Consider the following 21,565-nt stretch of genomic DNA (forward strand, 5'->3'; position numbering starts at 1 on the left):
TTGTTTTATTAAAACAACCTTTAGATTTTATAAAATTTTATATATTTTTTGTAACAAAAATATAACCTATTTACACCTTTGCGTAAAGTACTATCAATCACATTGATTCCGATGCACTAGTCCCTAGTTGAGCAATAACAAATTAAGTTAACAATAATTATTACGTTGTCCCTCGCCCTAAACACTAAGCTTATATTTTACTCTTTATAAAAGTCTTCTATGATGTCTTTGTACTTTTCGTAAACGACGTTTCTCTTGATTTTCAACGTTGGCCCTGTGAACAAATAAAGCAGATTTTAAACATGAGTAACAACTGGCATATACCTATAACTCGGTTTTACTTTAGACTTTGAAAGAAAGTCTAAAGAAAGTCTCGCGAGATGTTCAATGACTACATACCTAATTCTCCAGAATGCACTGAGAAGTCTTTAGGAAGGATAGCGAACTTCTGGATTTTCTGTGCGTTTGATATCGCGTGTTTGTTGGCCCGAGTTATACCCTCTTCAATGGCTTTGTATACCTGAAAGAAATAATTATTTTTTAGTAATTTTAATTTTTCCCTAATTTTCTTACAAAGATCAGGAATATATTTATAATCATGGTATAATCATCGGCAAGGATATTGAGCCCTGACCTTCACCTGCGCAGAAGTGATTTATTGGTTTATAGCCTTAAGTGTACAGTGCGCAAAGCGATCCCCACTCTTCCGCCGAGAGCTCATTATCCGTGCCGATATAGTTCGGCCATTCAGAGAATGCGTTCCTGACACGTCGCGATTGAACTGACGACGTAATAACATTCATTGATTATTGATATAATAATGTTGTTTTAATGCTCCTCAATTGTTAAAACGGTAAACAACCAGCAAAAATATTTTTATCGTAACTGCAACGCCATTGCAAAGTTACGTCGTCAGTTCAATCGCGACGTGTCAGGAACGCATTCTCTGAATGGCCGAACTATAACTATAACTTACTGCAGCATCCTTGGTGTTGACAATTTCACTGATTTTGGTAGCTTTACTGCCGAGGCTGGCAACCCATTTCCTTGTCTCGTTGTCCAAATCGTCAGTTGCTTCACTTGTTTCAGAATTCACTTTAGCCTAAAAATAGAAAGCAGATAGAAGTCACACAGTGGTTAAGACTATTTCTTATCTTCTTTATAAAAATAATCTATTTTTAAAGTGAAACATGTGACACCAATATTCAATAGTTATCTATACAAATATAACAAAGAGGAAACATTTTTTGTTTGTACCCTATAGGCTCCGAAAATGCTAAACCGATTTGAAAAATTATTTTAAAAGACTATATGCACTATTTTATTTCCGTACGAGAAGTTCCCCAGGACGTGGGTGTAACCTCGAGGAAACGGTATTAGCAAGTACCTTTTAAGCCGGCCCCTAACGTTCGAAAAAGGCTCGGGAGATGATTATAAGTATATTTACCTTCAATGTAAGCAGTACGGAGAGGAACTTGCGCCTGTCTCCGATGAGCACGGCGTAGCCCACGTGCAGCAGCTCCGCCTGCACCGCCTGCTCGATCAGCACCGGCGCCACGTTCTCGCCGCCCGCCGTGATTAATAGCTCCTGGAAACACATTCACATTTACTAACACAGTATAGATAGTTCTTAATTATGAAAAGATAGGTAGCAAGTGCGGAGAGCGAGCCAGCTACTGATAGACGTTTTAAAAAAAATATTTTGCTAACTCGTACACCATGAATGAGAACTAAAATTTTAAAATCTTTGATGATGTCCTCATAGCCGATTATCGGCTACGGCGGCTGTTCTCATGTAAGGAGATTAACCAACTGCGCAGAACATATTACAGTGCACAAGCATTTGCGCAGACACAGGTGGGAACTTTAACATCTTTAATGAGATATATGTACACTTGTAAATAGTTCTCATAACATGACGAGTCAAGAACATTCTAAAATGTGAAGAAATAATAATTCACCAAGTTGATCATGTTTTTCCTCGAAATAGTAGGTATTTAATTCTTGAAGTTAAACTGACAAAAAGATAGCAAAAATATCATACCTTTATTCTACCCGTGATGTACAGAAGACCGTTGCTGTCAACTCTGCCGATATCTCCAGAGTGCAACCAGCCTTCATCGTCAATGGCTTCCTTAGTCTTCGCCTCGTCGTTGAGATATCCCATGAAGACATGACGGCCACGCATCATGATCTCCCCGGGACCGTTGGGACTGACGGAACCACCGAACATGGTCTCTGTACCGTCTAGGAGAGCGCCCGCTGAGTCCAGGGAGAACCTGGAAGGGTGAAATTTAGAAATTAAAGTAAAAAAAAGCAACAAAAAATATTGAACTTAAGAAAAGTATGTTGAATTCTCTTGAATGTCAAACTCAAAAATTATAAATTCAAACTTCACTGCAAAACAGCATTTGTTGAACGTCAAAGAACAATGTCAGACGTCAACTTAGGCTCAATAAAAATATTTCATGTACAGTAAAAATTCTTACAGTTTTTTGTGTAGTTTAATGTCAGAAGCTTTTCTATGTTTTCCACTTTTGCATTGAACTTCTCAAAACCAAATTATTCCAAATTATTAAAACGAAAAACCTGAACTCGATAAACAAAATAATTACTTATTGAAATGATATCTTTTTTTGGAAAAGTTCTAGATAACAATTAAATATTTTATAAGAAGTTAGTATTTTATATTTAAATTATTGTAGTAAAGAACTTTGTGTCCGTGAGAATTTAGTTTTAAAAGTTGATTGGGTGGGCCGAAACCTGACATTGTTCTTTAAGAAGACCTCCCCCAAAACACCCACCCTCCACTAGTTCTTATGTGTTTTTGAGTTTGTCGATCCGAAAGAAGGATGAATATCTATTTGACTCATTAATATTTAAATTAACTATTGACACATTTGTATTCGAATTAACTTTTGACTCATTTACTGCGGAACAGTATCTTGCAGATAACAAAAACAGGTGCACACTTGTTTAGGTAAATAGTTACTCTAAATCACACCATTCTGATGATTAAAATGATAAGCATTAAAATATGTGATCAATTACATTCCTACTCATTAATCATTATATTGACGTCAATTACTTATGTATGTTTCCTGTTGACTTTTCGTTTTCGTTAAACTTAATTAACTTGGAAGTGAAATAATCGGTTTATTTATCACACCTACAATAATGTGTTAATTTGTTTTGGTATCGCATGACTTCACTATTAAAGTTTTTTCGTTTTCTTATAGTCGTTTCGTCTTATTGCAAGCGGTTTATCTATTTATTCAGTGAGGAATACCCCAGTAAATAATTATCATAACAGTAAAATAACATAATAATGCTCAATCCTACTCGGTGTGAGACGAGAAAAAGGCTGTAACGAAAACATAACACAAACAGTAAAGTTTCCCACTCACTTGGGGTATATGCTGAGGGTATGAGCACCCGATGCCTCGCTCATGCCGAACGCGTCCACAATGGGCACATCCAGCGAAAGGAAGAACTTCTTGATGTCGGGCGACAGTGGGGCCGCCGCCGTTACGAACGTCGTGCACTGGTCCAAGCCTAGCGAGTCGTGCACCTTGCTGAACACCAGGGATTTGGCCATCTTGTAGCCGAATGATGAACCCTCCAACCTGCAGAAATTTTATATCCCAGGGTTACAGACGGTCGTTAAATTGAAGTACTCACAGGAACTTTTGAAGGACATAAAAATCACACGTGGAGGAAACATATAAACACACCATCTACATTTCTATATCTACTGGTATGTATGTAACACGAAATAAAATCATGAGAACAAATATGAACAAAAATATAAGGCGACAGCTTCTATCTCAATTAAGATTGGGATAAGAGTAGGAGGATGAGATAAAGCCTAGAGGATTATAGTCTGGAGGATAATGATGCGTTGATTTTGCAAATAGATGCTTAGGTGTACTACTTTTAAGTCACCTTCATTGTAAAGAAATAATAACAGCGAATTAACAACGCACTAATTTCAGCGTTATTACTGTGTATTACGTCAATAATGAGGGGTAACTCAAGCCATGTTTACCACTAATTGAACGTTTACTTTGTTTTGTTCACAAACAATGCCAAAGCATGTACCTCAATAATAAAGTGTTATTCACGGCCTGGTATGTTGGTAAACAATGACTTAATTTGTTCATTAATTAGGTACACTCAATCAATATGCAAAACACATGCGTCACTCATAATTAAAATTAGCAATAATTGATTTTTCGTCTTTTCGTTGAATGTTAATTTGTTAGGGAAAAGTACTCGGATTACAAAGTGCATGGGTTTTTCCTTATATTTTAACTAATATTACATGTCTACGTTATCGGATTATTTTTTAAGTAGATAGGTACAAAGGTCCATAAATGAGAAATTAATTCGAACTACCTGTACATTTCTAAAGTTCAAACTACAAACGAATATGGTGCATGCATGCTTTCAAAATACTCAAACTCGTAATACTACTTTCTCAGGTGATACAAATTGTCATGCTGCAAGCGCTACGGGGGTTCATCGACCTTACATACCAATACTTGATCATTTCAGGAATGGTGAGGTCTATTGGCAGACCGTACATGCCACTCGAGAGCGCACTGATCGAAAAACATTGGAATTAATAATAATATGGCTATTTGCCAAACATCCAATCAAAAGGGCTTAGGTATCACCCTGAACTGAACTAACGTTTATAGTTAAAGTCGTAAAAAGTGTAACAATAATCCCATTTTCCTCATAATTTTCCTCAAGTTATTAAAAACGGCTTTATTGTTAATCATCGTTGTCATTATTATCAGTGCGAGGCAGTTACACCCAGTTAACTGATAGTAGCTGAGTCACCCGTCACGACATTCACGGAAGTTCGGCACGTGGGAAGAATTCTTAGGTAAATTCATTTAAATACAATCAATTCTGTTCTTGACCGCGTTTGTAAACCTCAACAAAACGATGATAACACTTTGACCTGCATTCGTGTAGCGAAGGAAATAAGAGAGCAGGGCATTGATGCGCTAGCAGATAGGGCTGAGAAATACGCAATTTTTGTCAAAGCAATTTTTGAAAATTGCGATAAATTAGAAAACTGAACTATGTCCTTACCCGTTAATCCTAGCAAGATGGTACTTAAGCCCCTTGTCCTTAGCGCACATTGCGATCTGCTTCTTGATGTAGCCACTGGACGCACCCACTGCCATAATCTTCTCGTACATTTTCTCCCAAACACGAGGTACTCCCAAGAACCTGATGATATCATAGCATACAATTTTCTTCTACTCGAAACACCAGTTTTTACTTGTAAAAAAGCAAAGGTGATTCAGCAATCAATCCAAGAAAACGTAAAACAACCATTAAACATATCCGCTGATCATATCAAAGAGATATCGACAACAATGGTTATCAGAAGATATCCAAAAATCTTTATTACACCGTTTACGTTAAAACAGGTGTTTTATTTTAATCGGAAGTTTGGGCATTAAGAACGTGAAACATACATTATTGATACTTAGTTATTTATCCGAAATTCCAAAACAAAGTGATTCATACCTCGTTGGCCGGACTTCCTTGAGAGTCTCCACCAAGCTGCCTTTGAGCGCATCAGGTTGCGCGAAAAACACTGGGATCGCATTTGATAGGGTCGTGTAGATGTCTACGACCTAACAAATATAACAAGGATATTATAATCATCTTTTTTTTAAAATTAATATTTTAAAAGTAATTAGAGAGCAGATATGCCTTCCTCATAATTAGGTAAAGATTTCCCTAAATTTCAAATTAAATATAGGCCTAGATCCAGATAGCTATTATCTTTTACACAAAGATTTATATCATTAGCTACGAAGAAATCATAACCTGCGTCACGATTTGCTGCGGCAAAGATTATGATCAGTACGAATAATTCCCCAATAACTTTAGTGACTATGTTTGAGTAGGTATAGGTTCGATTGCTTGGCAACTCTTTTATGCATATGCGTGAGGGCGAGAGGGCATATGCATGAGATTAGCACTACCGTCTACATCCAAGCTTCGATTTATTGTCTCGCGGAATAAACGCTACATTTTTTCCCATCATTTTTAAAACTATGCTTTTCATAAATTTGTGGTGGGTTAACAGTTAATAAATTACGTGATGTATGTAAACTAATTTGTAAGAGATAACTTCTCAGGCGACCTTATGACTTGGCTGATTGATAAACGAGATATACCTATCTTATGTTTTGCTTTTACCGTTCGTCTAGATACGATAGATAGCTATAGCAATCCTAAGGCGCCATCGATGCAATCATAAAATACATTTTCTACATTTTTTTTTTAATTTTGCCTAAAAAACCGAATTATATTTTTAGAGGCTAGACCTAGTTAGGTATGGGGTAGCGCCCTCAATATTAGCAAAAAAAGAACCCGCTTTATTTCAGTTTTTTCCCCATAGCTAAATACAAGTAGAGCCATCTACGAAACAACATAGACTATGATGACTTTATTCATTTGTGAAAGTAGGACACCCGTTAAACGCAAATCTTGCAAAGACGATACACGCGCATTGATAAGAGCAGTCTTTTAGAATTTTGGAACAGTTAATTCTTATAATATTATCATGTCCTGGTTACCTGTGCGGCGACGTGGCTGAGCGGCAGGAAGGAGATGATGCGGTCGCGCGTGGGCTGCAGGTCGGCCACGCGCTCCGTGATGCTGTGCGCGTCCCACGTCAGGTTGTCGTGCGACAGCATCACCGCCTTCGGGGGACCCACCGTGCCAGACTACGGAAAAATCACCTCATTAGCAAATATTTAGTATACAAACCCCCACAATCAGAGACGTTTAATAATTACTTAAGCCACTCCTTAGTGACGGATTCTCAAAGAAATCCTTCGCTAAGGAATGGCATAAGTAACCATTACTTAAGTGTCTGAGTGCGGGGGAAAGGGGTTGTGTGTCAGCCAGCTCTTCCTAAAAGGCTCTTAAGAAGGGGTGAATGGGTCGTATTGAAGGAACTTACGGTATAAACTAATGTACAGCACTCGTTGACAGCGATGGTCTTTAGAACGCTGTCGAGTTGTGCATTGGACTCCTTGGCTCCCATTTCCATAACTTGGTCCCACTGGAAAAGAGCAAAGGAACTTTAAATAGAAGTTCAAAAATGTTTTCCTGTCTTTTGTTTCTGTATGTCGAGAAGACAGATTTCGAGAGGTCCTTAGACCCAACTTACACTGTAGACGCCCGGCACTGAGGTGTCGACGGTCCCCTCCCATTGTATGAGCGCCTTCAAATGCGGCAGCTTACTTCTGATGGAGAGGATCTTGTCCAACTGCTTCTTGTCTTGAACCGCGCAGATGTTGGCGCGGGATGATAAGAGACAGTGGTAGCATGCGTCCGCCGAGTTCGTCGTGTAGATACCCGCCGCGTAACCACTGGGGAATTGGCACTAAGTTATACCTAACTTTCTTCGGTACATTTCTTGAAGCTGGCGTCAGATTTTAACGATATTTGGATGCGGGATAGTTGGATTTGAGTAGGATTTGAGTAGATGACAACACAACATAACGATGTGGTGTTTTGCAATAGCACAAAAGATACAATATGTATGAATGCGAAATCTCGTATGAAGAAATCATTATTGCAATAGGGGACTGAAACAATATTTTCTCCAGAGAAAGTAAGTACATAGGTATCGGGTCTTTGCAGGCTTGGTCATTGTGGTAGTAAGGTAAGTGGTTGGTAACAATGATCGGAAAAATTCCAAATAGGTAATAGATAAATAATATCTTTTCTGAGGAACAAACTATGACGCACCTGGCCTTTGGCAATAAATATGAACATAAAAGATTATATAATGTTATAAAACAATAAACAAATAAATAGAGAAGTATTTTGTTATCTGAACGTGTTGTAAATTTTATGAAAATAAAATTGCCCTTAATCTATTGACCGAGTACAACGTCTGTTTACTTGTGGGTACATAGGTTCATACGAGGTACCTACATACTTTGGTGGAGTATATTTAAAACAGGTGTGAAACAAGGGATTCGCACGTTTAAATTACATACATATAAAAGCCGTAAAACTGTATTGAGTTACTGCCTCACATTTATTATGAGAGAAAAATAGTATCAATTACAAAATTATTCACGTTCTAAATACTTTTGCATACTAAGTTTTGTCTGGTGGTATTGAACTGCATATAACTTGTCTGAAAAGATTTTAAGCATCAGTTTGTAAACAATCGTTTGAATGGGACATAAATATTTTCTCACGGACTGTTTTGGGTTTAAACCTATCAAGTATTTTAATGTTTTCAAAAGTTATCTGATTACGTATGCTGTGGGAATGTCTCACTTATTATGTAATCTATACATATAATAAATCTGTAGAAAAGTAATTTTTGTACATTGAAGAAATTGACAAAAAAAATAGCCAGCATGTTAAAGGATAACTAACAGAACCCATTTCCATCATTTTTGTCATTTTTGTCTGTTTGTCTGTTTATCTGTTTGTCTGTTTGTCTGTTTATCTGTTTGTTTGTTCGTGATTCACGTAAAATCTACGAATTAAATGCAGACAATGCTTATATACAAAAATTCTACGTCACTTGGGGTATTACTTAGTTTTTGTTTCATCGAAATCGATTCACTCTATCAAAAGATATGATTAATTTTGTGAATTCAAGATGTAAAATATTACGACACGCAATCTATTTGTCAAAACTGTACATTTGAATGTTGTACTTATATTAGTTGATCGGCCTTTTATTAATCTTTACACAGAAAATCACACCTTTATAAGTAACTTCGGAAGAAAAAAAAAATGAAAATTTTGTTTAGCCAAGGTTAAAGTAGCTCCATCTGTGGTAAATAAAATACAACAAATTTGTCAAAGGAGCGAGGTGGTAAATGACAATATTACCATACATTCTTTATAGAGGATTATTATTTCAACAGATGGAGTTGTGTATTTTCCGTAATTCACCATATTTTAACACGTAGTGTAATTTTTCGATAGACATTTCAATAGTGTTTGTCAGTTTGCCGTGCCACATCAAAATCCAACTATAATTATTACCTTGATGAAAAGAAAATTAATAGTTCTCAGCCAAATTTAAAACGGTGCCATCTAAATTATTTTTTTAACATTATATCAAAAATGATGACTTTAGTGGAACAATTAATTATCATTTAAAGTTACAGATGGAGTTCATATCAGGATTTTTTCATAAACATAGTTTAGCTTATCTTCCACTAATGTGGTGGCCTTAAAACAAATTACTTTGAGTGAGTAGTATTAAGTAGACCTTAATTATTTTTTCTGATGCAAAATATGTAAACTTAATCCTAGAAGAAATGAGGATCTATCTCTCGCAAGCGCTGCTAAGCGTGAGGTAGGTAATGTAGGATTCTGTAGCTTTAAAAACAAGCCCAGATACAAAGTGCAGATAAGAAATGGGAGCTCTCTCTATTTAATACCATACACACGTAAAATGCTTTATGCGTCTGAAAACGTACAAATTACGCGCCGCATACCAGAGACATGCTTACTTTCAACTTCTGATCGCAAATACACTGTTCACGATTACGAACAGTCTCAGTAAGACCCGAGCCAAGTCTAAAAACCCTTAAAAACACCTTTTATATAAAACTACGTTTGATGTCGTTTAATCACAAAGACAGAATTGTTCTCTGTTGCAAATCCTATCCACCTATATCCTATCCTAATCCAGAATGCATTGCAGGTGTGCATTGCACAAAAACCAATGGTATCCTATTCGAGAAGTCAAAAGAATTGACCTGCCAACGTCAGCTTCTGCGCTAAGCAAGTGTTCTTAATAGTACCATCAAAATTACATTCATCGTTGAATGAGGTGAATAAATTTTCAGAAACCACAATAACGGTAGGAGCCAAAGCGTAGGTATTATCGCTTCATAGAGCTCTGATTGGCCCCAGGTGACCAAGTCAGGTCTGATTTGTTCGTTCATCAGATCTTTGAAAGTGTTTCGGTGGATACTTACTGTCGTCCTGTTTACGTGTGACACAAAATATGGTATATAAACGTCCTCTGCAAGAGCGAAATTTTCCCGGTGTGCGGTAGTGACGCACAGTATACAACACTTATGTTTCTTTTGATTTGCTGGCTCCACCAAGAAATGACATTCTGAAAATCTTGGCAAAACTGCAGGTTTCAAGTATGAACACATGAAGTGGGCTCTCACAGATACGTACATTTTGCCTATTCGTGAACTAATGCAAACATTTCGTTTTGCTGCCCTGCGGCATTTGCAGCGCGCTCGCGGCGCGCACGCGCCCCTCTCCTTGACGTTTAACTGCTAAGGCGTTTAGCGGGCGGCGGGGATAGCGGGCGAAGGGGTAAGAACGCAACTCGAGCGCCGCGTGCTCGCCGCGAGCGCGTCGCTTGCACTCTTCACACATGCCGCAGGGCAGCAAAACGCGACGTTCACGCAGCGCGCTCGCGACGCCCGCGCTACTCACACGCCCGAGGTTCGCGCACGCCTAATGTGGGGTCAGCCTTACCATAGTGAGTAAGTGAAACTATCCTACCCTATGCGCCTGCTGATGATGATGACTCATGTCGTCATTCATCCAGCTATTCCCCAACAATGTTGGTGTTGGCTTCCAGTCACCGAATATGTTTGAGAACCAATATTGTGCTTGGAGCGACTACCTATCTACCTATCTTCAATCCAGTCAACTACACAAGACGATATCTATGGTAAGACTGACAGACTTTCTGGCTTCTGATTAGTCGCAGCAGCTGCAGAAAATGTACAAATGACAGCTTTGTCAAACTCAAAGCATGTAGACATAGATTATAGCTGTTTCCTGTGAAAATTACTTACGCACCATACGTAATAATTTTCCAAATTGGCTAAACAACGTCACAAACTTTACTTCTTTTGTTTAGATAAATGGTCACATCCACAACACAACCTTGATCAATGAATCTATGCGACTGCTAAGTGCTAATCCTAATTATACTGTCACGTGAAAGAATGCACCTACGGGATAAGTAGTATTTTGACGATTCTATATTGCCCACGCAGACGAAGTTGCGGGCAACAGCTAGTTAGGAAATAAGTTTTAATGACGTTAGTCAAACTTTGAGACCTTGAAAACCATTTTTAGTAATATTTTGGTTATAATTATAAAATACTTACCCGGCATGAATGGCTGCTAGGTCGGCGACGAACCATTGTTCTGAGTTAAACCCGAGGATACAGACAGAGTGGTGCCTCTCTAAACCTAGCTTTATGAAAGCTTTGGCTACTGTGCGTACGCGTTCCTGGTATACTCTGAAAAAAATGAAAGAAAGTAGGTATGTAGATATAAATAATAGCAAAGCAAAGAAATTGGTTGACCTTTCACTCTATTTGGGTGTATTTAATTAAATAGTATTGAAAAAACAAAATAATTCCTTCTCTTGAAAATTTTGAACCTGCATTCAAGTCTCTTGTAAGTAAGTATATTTAAATCACATTTAAGCACATTAAGAACAATTTCTATACCTATAAGTATTATGATAGAAACCTAAACTTTATCTGTAGGAAGATAATAGATAACGCTATCATAGTGGTAAGCAGGAACCAAGCTAAGTCTCTCTATCTTCTTATCGAATTACGTAAAATAATAATGCATTTTCAAAAAAAGATCATTTATCTGGGATTAACAGCTTAACAGCAAATTGATTTTACACAGAAATTAATCTAAAATTTCATTAATCTTTACAAAAGTGGCACCATTTCGATATTATTGCTTGGGATTTTCCAAAATTTAAAAACTGACCTAATTGAAACTTACTTGTATGTGATTTTGTGCCATTTTCCGTCTGCTTTTTTTGTTGCTAGCGCTGTTGCGTCGGGATACCTCGCTACAGTCCTATTGAGAAGGCCGGGCACTGAGATGGGAGGTTCTGCAGACACCCCTCGCGCCTGCAAGTGTAGTTTCACGTAGCCGCCGGGCGTTGAGTTTGTGAAACTGTCTGACGGTACTACCTGATCCGGCCCTGCGGAAAATAAGACGATGTTATGTAAACACGTCAAGAATGTTCGATGAACGCGTGCCCTATAATTCAGGATGTTTGTTATTACCTAGTCCTGTACTGTTTATAGTTAATAGTAATATAGCTATGTTCGACTTTGTTCTACAATGGCGAACGTTATCAAACAAACATTGAACTTGTTACGAAACCGTTCGATGAAGGGTATGGGTATAATTGTTGTTCGCGCCATTGTTATCGGATTACCATTTTTATAACATGATGACTGGTTAATTAGATCTATTATTTTCCGTAGGTACATATTTACACCATTGCTCATCGATCTCTGCCTTGCTTTCTGACTTCGCCAGAAGGAGAGATATCATCCTTATTGTACCTAACTTAATTCAAAAACATAAACGCATAGAGCCTCTAGAAAAACATTAAAAAAAAAAAACAACGATTCGTTGAAACGTTCGTATGGTAATAGCTAATGATAATAAAGAAACCACAGCTCAACTAAGTATATTTTTTCTCGAAGGTTATAGAAAAACTTTATATATTAATACATTTTTAACCTTCTGCATAGACCTTTGAATACAATTTTTTAGAGTAGGTACCTAAGTAGTATTAGAGGGGTCTATGGCCAGTCCCGCTCTGAGTCATTTATAGAGCACTCAGAACAAGTGGGGTCACCGTGTTCTGTCTACCGACCACTCCAACACGGAATTTGTACGTTGATATTAGACTCTACCCGAAATAATGTCGGTATTAGTTGAGGTCCTCAACCCAGTACCAGTTCCCAGTCCTTCAACTTTAGGAGGTCAGACAGGGCAGTTGCTCTACGTAAAAATATTGGTAGGTACTTAGTTGGATCCGTTTACACTGGAAGCCGACCCCAACATAGTTGGGAAAAGGCCAGGCAGATGAGGATTTAGGTAGTTCATGTAGTTTGACTTACTGAAAATGACACTGAATTCTACCTTTACAGCTGATATGTGGATATCTTTAATCTAAATCTCAAGTAAAAAATGTGATGAAATTGAGAGATTCATTGACTCACCGTTCAAGTGTTTCCCGTGACTAATTCCATTTGGTACTTGCATTTTATTAACTTTTACAATTTCTTCGCCGTTTTCCACGATGACGGTCGTGTTACTCTGAAAATAGCAAAGTTTATAAGGCTTGGGTTTGTACTTAGGTACAGTTACCTAATTACTACCTAGCAATATTCTACTAAGGTATCTAAACCGTACCCGTATCTAAACCCTTTATTTTTAACACGCTTGATATAAATATCAGCGGAACAAAATGTGTAAAGAAGTAATTGCATTGTCTATTGTTTATTTAGTTCGAAGCACACTATACTAATAGGTACTATCGCTTATGCGGTTGGTATTTCGTATATTTTCTGCGGTTTTGTCTTTTACAAGTAGGTAAGTACGCTATTTTCCGGGCATAAGCGAGCAAATAATTATAGGACAACCCATAATAATGTAGGTACACGCAAAGAATAAACGACTATTTAAGTGTCTATATAATTAAGAAATTAATAACTTTAATAGGTAAGTACATACAATTAAAGTTAATTCTGTAAAACATCTTAATTCCTTAACAGTTATTTAAAAAGAAATGAAAGTACAGCAATTTTATTATTTTTTTTGTGCCCATTCAAATAACTATTATTGATGCCACGGTGGTTTTTGCACCGAAGTGTGTATTCGGGTATTTCCCGTTCCCCCTCACGGTAGCAAGTGGTCATCTACATGGGGTTTTTATGGGTACTTCCCAAAAGGAGACTGGTTATAAAAACGAGTCGTTTTAAAGTTGTTTTAGATTACCGTAAAGGAAAAAGGCACATCAATTTACTATAACGAGTTTCGCCTAGTAAGATGCTATCTATAATATAAAAATGAATCGCAAAATGTGTTGGTAAGCGCATAACTCAACAACGCCTGGACCAATTTGGCTAATTCTTTTTTTGTCGTGTTTGTTATTGTCAGGAGAAGGTTCTTATGAAAAAAAAATAGGGTAAAGTAGAGAAGTCAGTTGACGGGAGCGAAGCCGCGGGCAAAAGCTAGTATTTTATATAAATGTTATTTTTAAAATTAACATACAAATGTGATTCTCAAAATTAATAGTGTATTAATATGCCTTCACGTTTGGGTTAAAAATACAAAATGAGGTGGCAAATATTTGAATTCGTGAGTTCTTTTAATCTGTTACCTACTCGTACATTGCCCTAGCCATTCTAGTGGCAAAGAACTGCCGTATGCATGATAAGAATAGCCCTAATAAATCAAGGGGTCAATGTAAGGACATGGAGTGCTAAATCACGACATGGGGTGGGTAAATGTGGGGTTCATTACACCATGGGTAAGTTCAGCAAAGTGCGTTAACCCAACCTTTATTAAAATAGAAATCAATCCTACAATAAGTTTCGATTTTTAACAACACGTACTGATGAGAACGGTAAATAAAATTTTAAAAGAAAATTTGAGCAGCGATGTGTAGAATTAGGTATGTGCTTATTTGATTTCGTAAAAACTGGTGCCGGCCTCTCGAAAATAAATCTACGTAATTATTATGCTCAAGATCTCTAGGTGCACTATTTCCCTACAGACAAATAACGCAGCACTTGTAATAGCTATCGAATACAAGGTGAGTGTAATTATAGGGACGTGGAATGCACCATTCAAGGTAAGCAAACAAAATTATACACAATTAGCAAGTCTAGAGTCCAGACTGAACGCAATGGGAAGGAAGAAGCAGATATTTCATTATTTTTTAACCGACTTCATAAATCAGCTTAATTCGAATAAACTAACAATCAATTTAATTATCTTTATATAACAATAGAATGAAAAACGAGGCCAAAATACTTTAATTAATTCCTCTTCATACCCAGTCGACTTTCTTGATATAGAATTCGGTGCAGGTAAAGAAACTTTGTACCAAAGTATGACCTACCCAAACATCATTTTGGTGGTAAACAACCACTAACGATTTTGTCGAATTCCTTTAAAATGTTTTTGTTGCTTTTGCTTTTGCAATTATTTTTCATAATTATATTGATTTAATGGATAACATTTTTTTACGGTCTAGTAATAATTTTGAATACGTACATACCTACCTCCTTAATTTAGCAGCTATAATTCTAGAAAATCATTATAAATATGGCATACAACCAAGCACTAAATTAGCTTAATTGCTCTAATCTCATATTTAAATGAAGGTAGAACCAGTTTGCCTAAAGTCAGAGACTAGGTTAACGTGACTCTAGTACTTGAAATAATTAATCTTGGTAGGTACTTAATTGACTCATGCTGTAGATTAGGATAGTACCGAATTCATGTGGCACTTTAATTTCGTCCTAATCTGCAAACCACACGACCATGACATAAACCGATCAAGTTTTAAGGTATTAAAGTTATGATCTACGTTTAGCAATGTTATATTAGAAACGTTCTAGGTATTTAAACTTGGTTTCGTATATGACGAATTATTATTAACTTTATATCTGATGGATTTTTTCGTCATTCAATTTTATATGGTTTTATTTATTGCTTAATCATTTTGATAACCGAATATCTTTAAGCATACGCACTTAGTAATCGGACGGCCAGATGTTTGTTGGAGTCCTATTTATTCACGAATTAGTTTAATCGCATATAATCTCTTGCAAAGTGATAAGAAAGTTTATGGCTTGACATAACAGGTATTATGCAGGTTGATAATCTTTTATTACATACTTCTATAAGGGTCTTTGTACTGGTAACGGATTTATATGTAGGTACTGGCGCTTGATAAGAAGAAGTAACGCCGATAATGTTATGACAAGCTAAATGGAATAAAAAAATCCATAATTATAAGAATAGGTAACATACATCAACTCGCTAACGAAGTGGCCTAAAACTGTTTTTTTTATATTATATCATGATATGGTAAACCACAGAAAAGCGGAGATGATTTTCTTGTTTTTATATTTTCAGAAGCCAGAATGGGAATACTTTTTTATGCATTTAGTTTTATCGAGACCTAATAAAAAACTACAGTGTTACTTATTTTATAAAATTAATCACTTATGATTCACGTTTTATTTACAAATGAATGTTAAAAATAGGTGTAGGATGAATCAGATTTGGGAAGGTTTGCGATAGTAGGTTTAAAAAATTCGTGCGATAATTATGAATCGCGGAAACAGTTTTATCTTGATTTTTGAAGATTTCAAGTATTGATTCATATTGAATTAGACATATGACTCATATAAGGATTAAATTACGGCGCTAACTTGATATGCGTCATTTCAATATTATTAGGAACTACATAATTATTTTTCCTAACGCCTGAGTAGCGAAAGCGTAGACTTCCGTAGTACCTATGCTACGGACGACAAAAATACTCGTAGCTATGATGAGAAAAAAACTGCGCGGCAAAATATCGCTGTGCGGATTTAGAGTAGGTAGGTAGGTACCTTGGTTACCTGTATTTTTTGTCATATTCCTATCCAGCAAAATCATTTTCCCATGTGTATTTTTGCGATTCGTATCATATTTTTTTCATTAAAATCTGCGAACTGGTCCCCGTCACAAGACGGGACAAACGCTAAGAAGAATAAGAGTTATAAATATGTATATTTTTATATTAGTAATTAAACCAACTTAGTACTTAATTAGTGGTTAAATAGTGCTGCCTGTGGCTAAGTTTGAATAGCAGACTATAGCTATTTTTACATATTGTGACTACCAAAATAATTATTATGTAAAACTGATAAGACTATTTAAGTTGAATGTACGTGAAGCGGATTTTATCTCAGTTTATTTTTGCAATACCTAATAGGTACATGCCTACTACAAATCACTAGGTACGTTTGAATCTGTCAGCGTGAATTATTAAGATTGCCAGGGGTGATCAATGAATCATAGTGCCGACTACATGCGTTAATGAGCGCAGTTTGGAGGAAAATCTGAAACCCATGCATTTCACACTTCACCTGTCACAGAAACCTTGCAACCATAGTCTGACGACACCGATAAAGACACACCAAGAATCAATCAATGCAACGAAAACGTGCTGGTTACGCAGACTACCAATGTCCAGTTGTGAACAAGTTAATATTCTAACAACAATTATACGTCGAAGGGCACGTTTAAAAATTGTGCGACTTTTATGCCATCGGTAACTTATTTATACGATGATAAATCATATAGGTACATTCGAAATTAAAGCTATCATCTTCGACATGCAATTAATCATAAAGAATTTTCATATTTTAAATACAAGCTTAAGTATTTATTACATATCATTTTAAGAGTTTTTTTTCACCATAAATAAGCATGAGTGTGTACGATGGTAAATATATTTATTTATCATAAATGATTTGCGTATATTTTACTACAATGTATGAAAATGAAGACATGTGCAGGTGCGTCACATTGTACTCAATAGGTATGTTGATGCAAATTATTTTTAAACTGCTACAAGCTGAAGTGCTGAATTCCAATACTTATAGTGGGTGAGTGCTGTTAGTATACATGTTCAATATTAGACTGGATTGCTGGAAACTGGAACATCTGATGGTTCCAAATATTTAGTCTGTATGGAACAGAAAACATATCGGAGACTTTGGAAAAGATCTTCAAGGTGCTATGAGGACGTTACTCATTGACAAAACTTATCTATCATAAAAAAAACCCTTAACAATGTTATCTGAATCATTAATGAAACTGTTCAGGAAATTCCTATTTTTCAGAATTGGTGAGACATGGCTTGCGTGATTAATTTCATAGAAATCTTGTAGTTAGATAATTTATACACTTTAATATGTAAAGTAAAATAATCTTTATTGTATGGATTGTGTTGGTTGCAGGTGTTAGGTACCTAATAATATGTATTTACCATTTTCTGTAGCAGTTCCTCAAGATACAGTACCATTTTAACTATTCCGAAATTCAAAGACTCGAAAACGGCCTATAATTCGCTGTACTTTGGACACAAATTCACTCCTAATAGACCACTGCCCTTGATAAGTTTCTACATTAAAGTAAGCCCAGTATAATGTAATGAGACGGAGAATGATTTCATAGAGATCATTCTATTGTTTTATTCAGTAAACAGGCAGACGAATTTTAAAACAAACAATTTACAGAGTAGTTGTAAATGTTCAATTAATAAAGTCATTAGTTAATATACCTAGTTGTTTAATTTATTATAAAAAACTCAGATAAAGTCCTGTCTATACCGAACTAGGCACCAGACAGGGCCTAGATAACAATATGATTTATTTTCGTTTAAGATTAGATTATCATACATCGTTTGGTTTCCAAGGTAATCTGATTATGGTTTATTTCAGCAATGCAATCATATTTAGTTCTTAAGGTACTTATGCATAAATGTATTTTTAACAAATTATATTTGTACATCTATATTTTACTTTACATGTCATATTTCATAATCTGGGTGAAACTATTGAAAATTAATGGATGTTATAGCAATATACATTCCTAAGTACCTACCAAGTGACAATTTGAAAGCGGATATGAATTAGTAGTAGTTAGTAGTGGCTGTATAATTCTGCTCAGCATTTCGTTTCCGTTGATGCAGACATTTACAAATAATAGCAGTAGACACGTGTCCAGAGTTTTAAGAACACAACGCGGTGCGTACAATATCGAATGCCTCTGACATAACTTGCACATAATATTTTCATGATATCGTAAAAACAGTGAAAGGTTGTTTTATAGAAACTAAGAATTGCTTCAAGATTACGTGTCTATAAACAAGATGAGGCAACTGAATCTTTGCACCGATATTTATGATATGAATCGGTATCTCGACAAGTATTAAGTAACTCTGTTATTTTTTTTTAAATCGTAACTACTCTGACCAAGGATTGTGGGCGTGAGAGTTCCATACTTCTCGCAGCTTCCGTTTTCTACTCGTGTATACTTAGATATACTTCTCGAAGTTAAGGTTAGTACGGTAATTAACATCATGTTATTATTGTACTGTAAGTAAGTGCGTGTTATTTATCATGAAGAAAGTTATTAGACGCAGTCGCGTATGCGGGGTCACCGCTATCTATCGCTATCAGCAAGTACGGCATCACAGATATACTGAACGAATTACATAAGATATATGTATCACAGTAGGCGGATTGAAATTTTTTGGAATTTTTTAAAATCTTTGGTATTGATAATTAGGAAGATATACCTACGCAAGACTGGTGGTAATTTTGATGCATATTCGTAGCGGAAGCGGGCCTTGCCCAGTCACGGAACGGCGAAGATCAAATCAGGATCAAAATGATATTTAATCAGGTCACTAATAAAGTGCCCTGTTTGAAGACAAGTTTTAAGTTGCTCTAGGTTAAGACATGTCACTTAATCCAGGTTTTGAAATATAACCCTTTGCATGGTGTATGTTTAGTCGATAACAGCATGATAATGAGAGCGGTTATCACTTATCAGCGAATGGCGTGATATAGGCTTGGTTACGTACGAACATGTGAAATGCAGAGTTTTAATGCTTATGTCAGTTGTGCGTGAATTTACCGAGGCATGGAGACAAGGAGAAGTAGCCTTGCCTAATAGACAAAATCTCGATATAATTAATGACGCTGTTCCATTTAAACTCAAGGTAGACCGACGCGGAGCTAAAGCTATGAGTTCCAACTGTTATCTCAATGCAGCAAACACAAAAATTCACGTCATAGAGCGTTTTCAGTGCACCTATAGCATTTCATGAAGACGTAAATACACTCGTCCTTTATTAGTTCTGTATAGGTCGACGTAATAAAGATTTCATTAAGTAAGTTATGAAGTGTTTTAGAGATAAACAGAGGCAACACCGGTTCTTTAGTAATGTTAGAATACCGGTTTAACTTCTTACGTATTTTTAATACCTTTGGGCGCTCAAATTTTATTTACGTCACGCGTTTTTTATATTTTACAAATAAAATAACAATTATAGACCGAACGAGGAAAATAACGTATGATTTTAATATTACGTACATACCTATATACTACTGTTTAGCTAAATAATTATATAGACGTCGCTACTAAATGTGTACAAGCCACTTCATTGAATCATGAGTTTGCTAGACTGGAGAATAGACGTATCAATATAATGCAGTAAGATCAATAGGATATTTACTGTGGATGACACTTCGCATCATAAGATGTTGTACCAGTGTGACGTTCGACATGCAAAACATCTCATGGCTATGTAAATTTTGGGCAGTCGACCGAGTAACGGTGTAACGGGTTATTGTTCGCAGCGGTATTGACTATGTCAACTTTGGACAACTTGTGTCAGAGAAAGACCCGTGAGCATAAGTCGCTTATCAAAAAGCAGCGTTAGAAAAATAAAATACTTGAATTTACCTATGTAGTTTCGTGACTAAGAAAAATATAGCTGTTAGATGCAATTCTCTTTCATACTGAAAAAATAGCGTACTTGTTTACTTAGAAATATTACTAAAACGTATTTTAAGCTTACCTAAACAAAGACTGAATCATAAAATCAAATGAGAATATTTGAGCAATCCTTCACTGCACTTTATAAATAGCCCGACTGCACTGTGGGTAATGTCATGACCCGTTCTGGATATAAAAACTTTTAATGACAATTTTGATTCTAACACCGTATAAAGTAGCGATAACCGCGGTCTACAGCTGACCCTGTGTAGGTCGTCGTGTAGACGGAAAATATATGAATTGTGGCGACCGAGGTGACGCGAGTGCCGCAGCCAACTGGCGACTTGCCCTACTGTGCGACTACATACAGTTCGAGTATAAAGTTCACTTCACTGATCGCGAAGACATGGTGAACCACCTTCAATTTTTCGCGCGCTTGCAACATCTAACATCAAAGTGATTATGCTAAATAATTGGTTGATTCGATCGACGAAAGACAGAGAGAGAATATACTGAAAATGTTAATAAAAAATACGTACGGCAGCATGGTTCTGTTGGTCCACGTCCATGGTGAGGTGATCTGTCACACTTATAGTATCACGGCGCACGTGCTTGGAAGCGACCGCGCAGATGACTGAGTGCGCGTCGTTTACACGCGGACGTTGTATTTCTCAACCGGCTCTGATAAACAACACTATAGCTTCGGCTATATAATCAGAGGTGATTGCCACATTATTATAATAGTAATGTTATAGGTACCTATTCCTCTTTCGTTTAAAACACTATCTTATCTAATTTTTAATTCCGTTGCATTCCAAGCTTAGCAATTTTTGTCGGAAAAGCGACTCTACTTCTAAAACTTTCTAAGACTTCTACAAAATTTCATATTTTAAATTGTTCATTTCAATAATTTACTACTTGCTTGAACATAATGTACGCCGATGGGAGAATGTAGTGAAAAGTTAATGTAATTAAAAAAATAATAGGTAGAACCTATTGATTAGAAAGGTGCTTAACCGATTTATCTACGTAGGCATCTAAAATGTGGCCTGAAATCTTGAAAGATGATGAAGCTTCATAATTCAAGCCCATTTTGTAGGTCTAGTACCTACATACCTCAAGCAAACTAATATCCTTACAACAAATAAGTATATATAAGATA

The 21,565-nt window shown here is 36.3% G+C and overlaps 1 protein-coding gene across 4 annotated transcripts; it reads right to left on the reverse strand.

Moving 5' to 3' along the window:
* Positions 1-19: 19 nt before the first annotated feature.
* LOC124630969 (long-chain-fatty-acid--CoA ligase ACSBG2-like) lies at positions 20-21,095 on the reverse strand. 4 transcript variants are annotated; one of them, XM_047165072.1, is made up of 16 exons: positions 20,943-21,095; positions 13,050-13,146; positions 11,809-12,013; positions 11,169-11,303; positions 7,211-7,412; positions 7,001-7,102; positions 6,612-6,761; positions 5,551-5,660; positions 5,107-5,247; positions 4,539-4,604; positions 3,408-3,626; positions 2,045-2,279; positions 1,448-1,588; positions 977-1,102; positions 400-520; positions 20-274 (listed from the first exon to the last, which is right to left on the reverse strand). In XM_047165072.1, exons 1-16 carry the CDS (start codon positions 20,970-20,972, stop codon positions 198-200), a joined length of 2,157 nt encoding a protein of 718 aa, XP_047021028.1. In that variant the 5' UTR covers positions 20,973-21,095; the 3' UTR covers positions 20-197. The 4 variants fall into 4 exon arrangements, with proteins under 4 accessions (XP_047021028.1, XP_047021196.1, XP_047021110.1 ...); XM_047165240.1 differs by lacking the exon at positions 20,943-21,095 and adding an exon at positions 20,486-20,746; XM_047165154.1 differs by lacking the exon at positions 4,539-4,604 and having other exon boundaries at positions 20,943-21,094.
* Between the last annotated feature and the right edge of the window lie 470 nt (positions 21,096-21,565).

This window comes from Helicoverpa zea, chromosome 1 (genome assembly GCF_022581195.2).
Source record: "Helicoverpa zea isolate HzStark_Cry1AcR chromosome 1, ilHelZeax1.1, whole genome shotgun sequence".
In the NCBI taxonomy this organism is placed as follows: domain Eukaryota; kingdom Metazoa; phylum Arthropoda; class Insecta; order Lepidoptera; family Noctuidae; genus Helicoverpa; species Helicoverpa zea.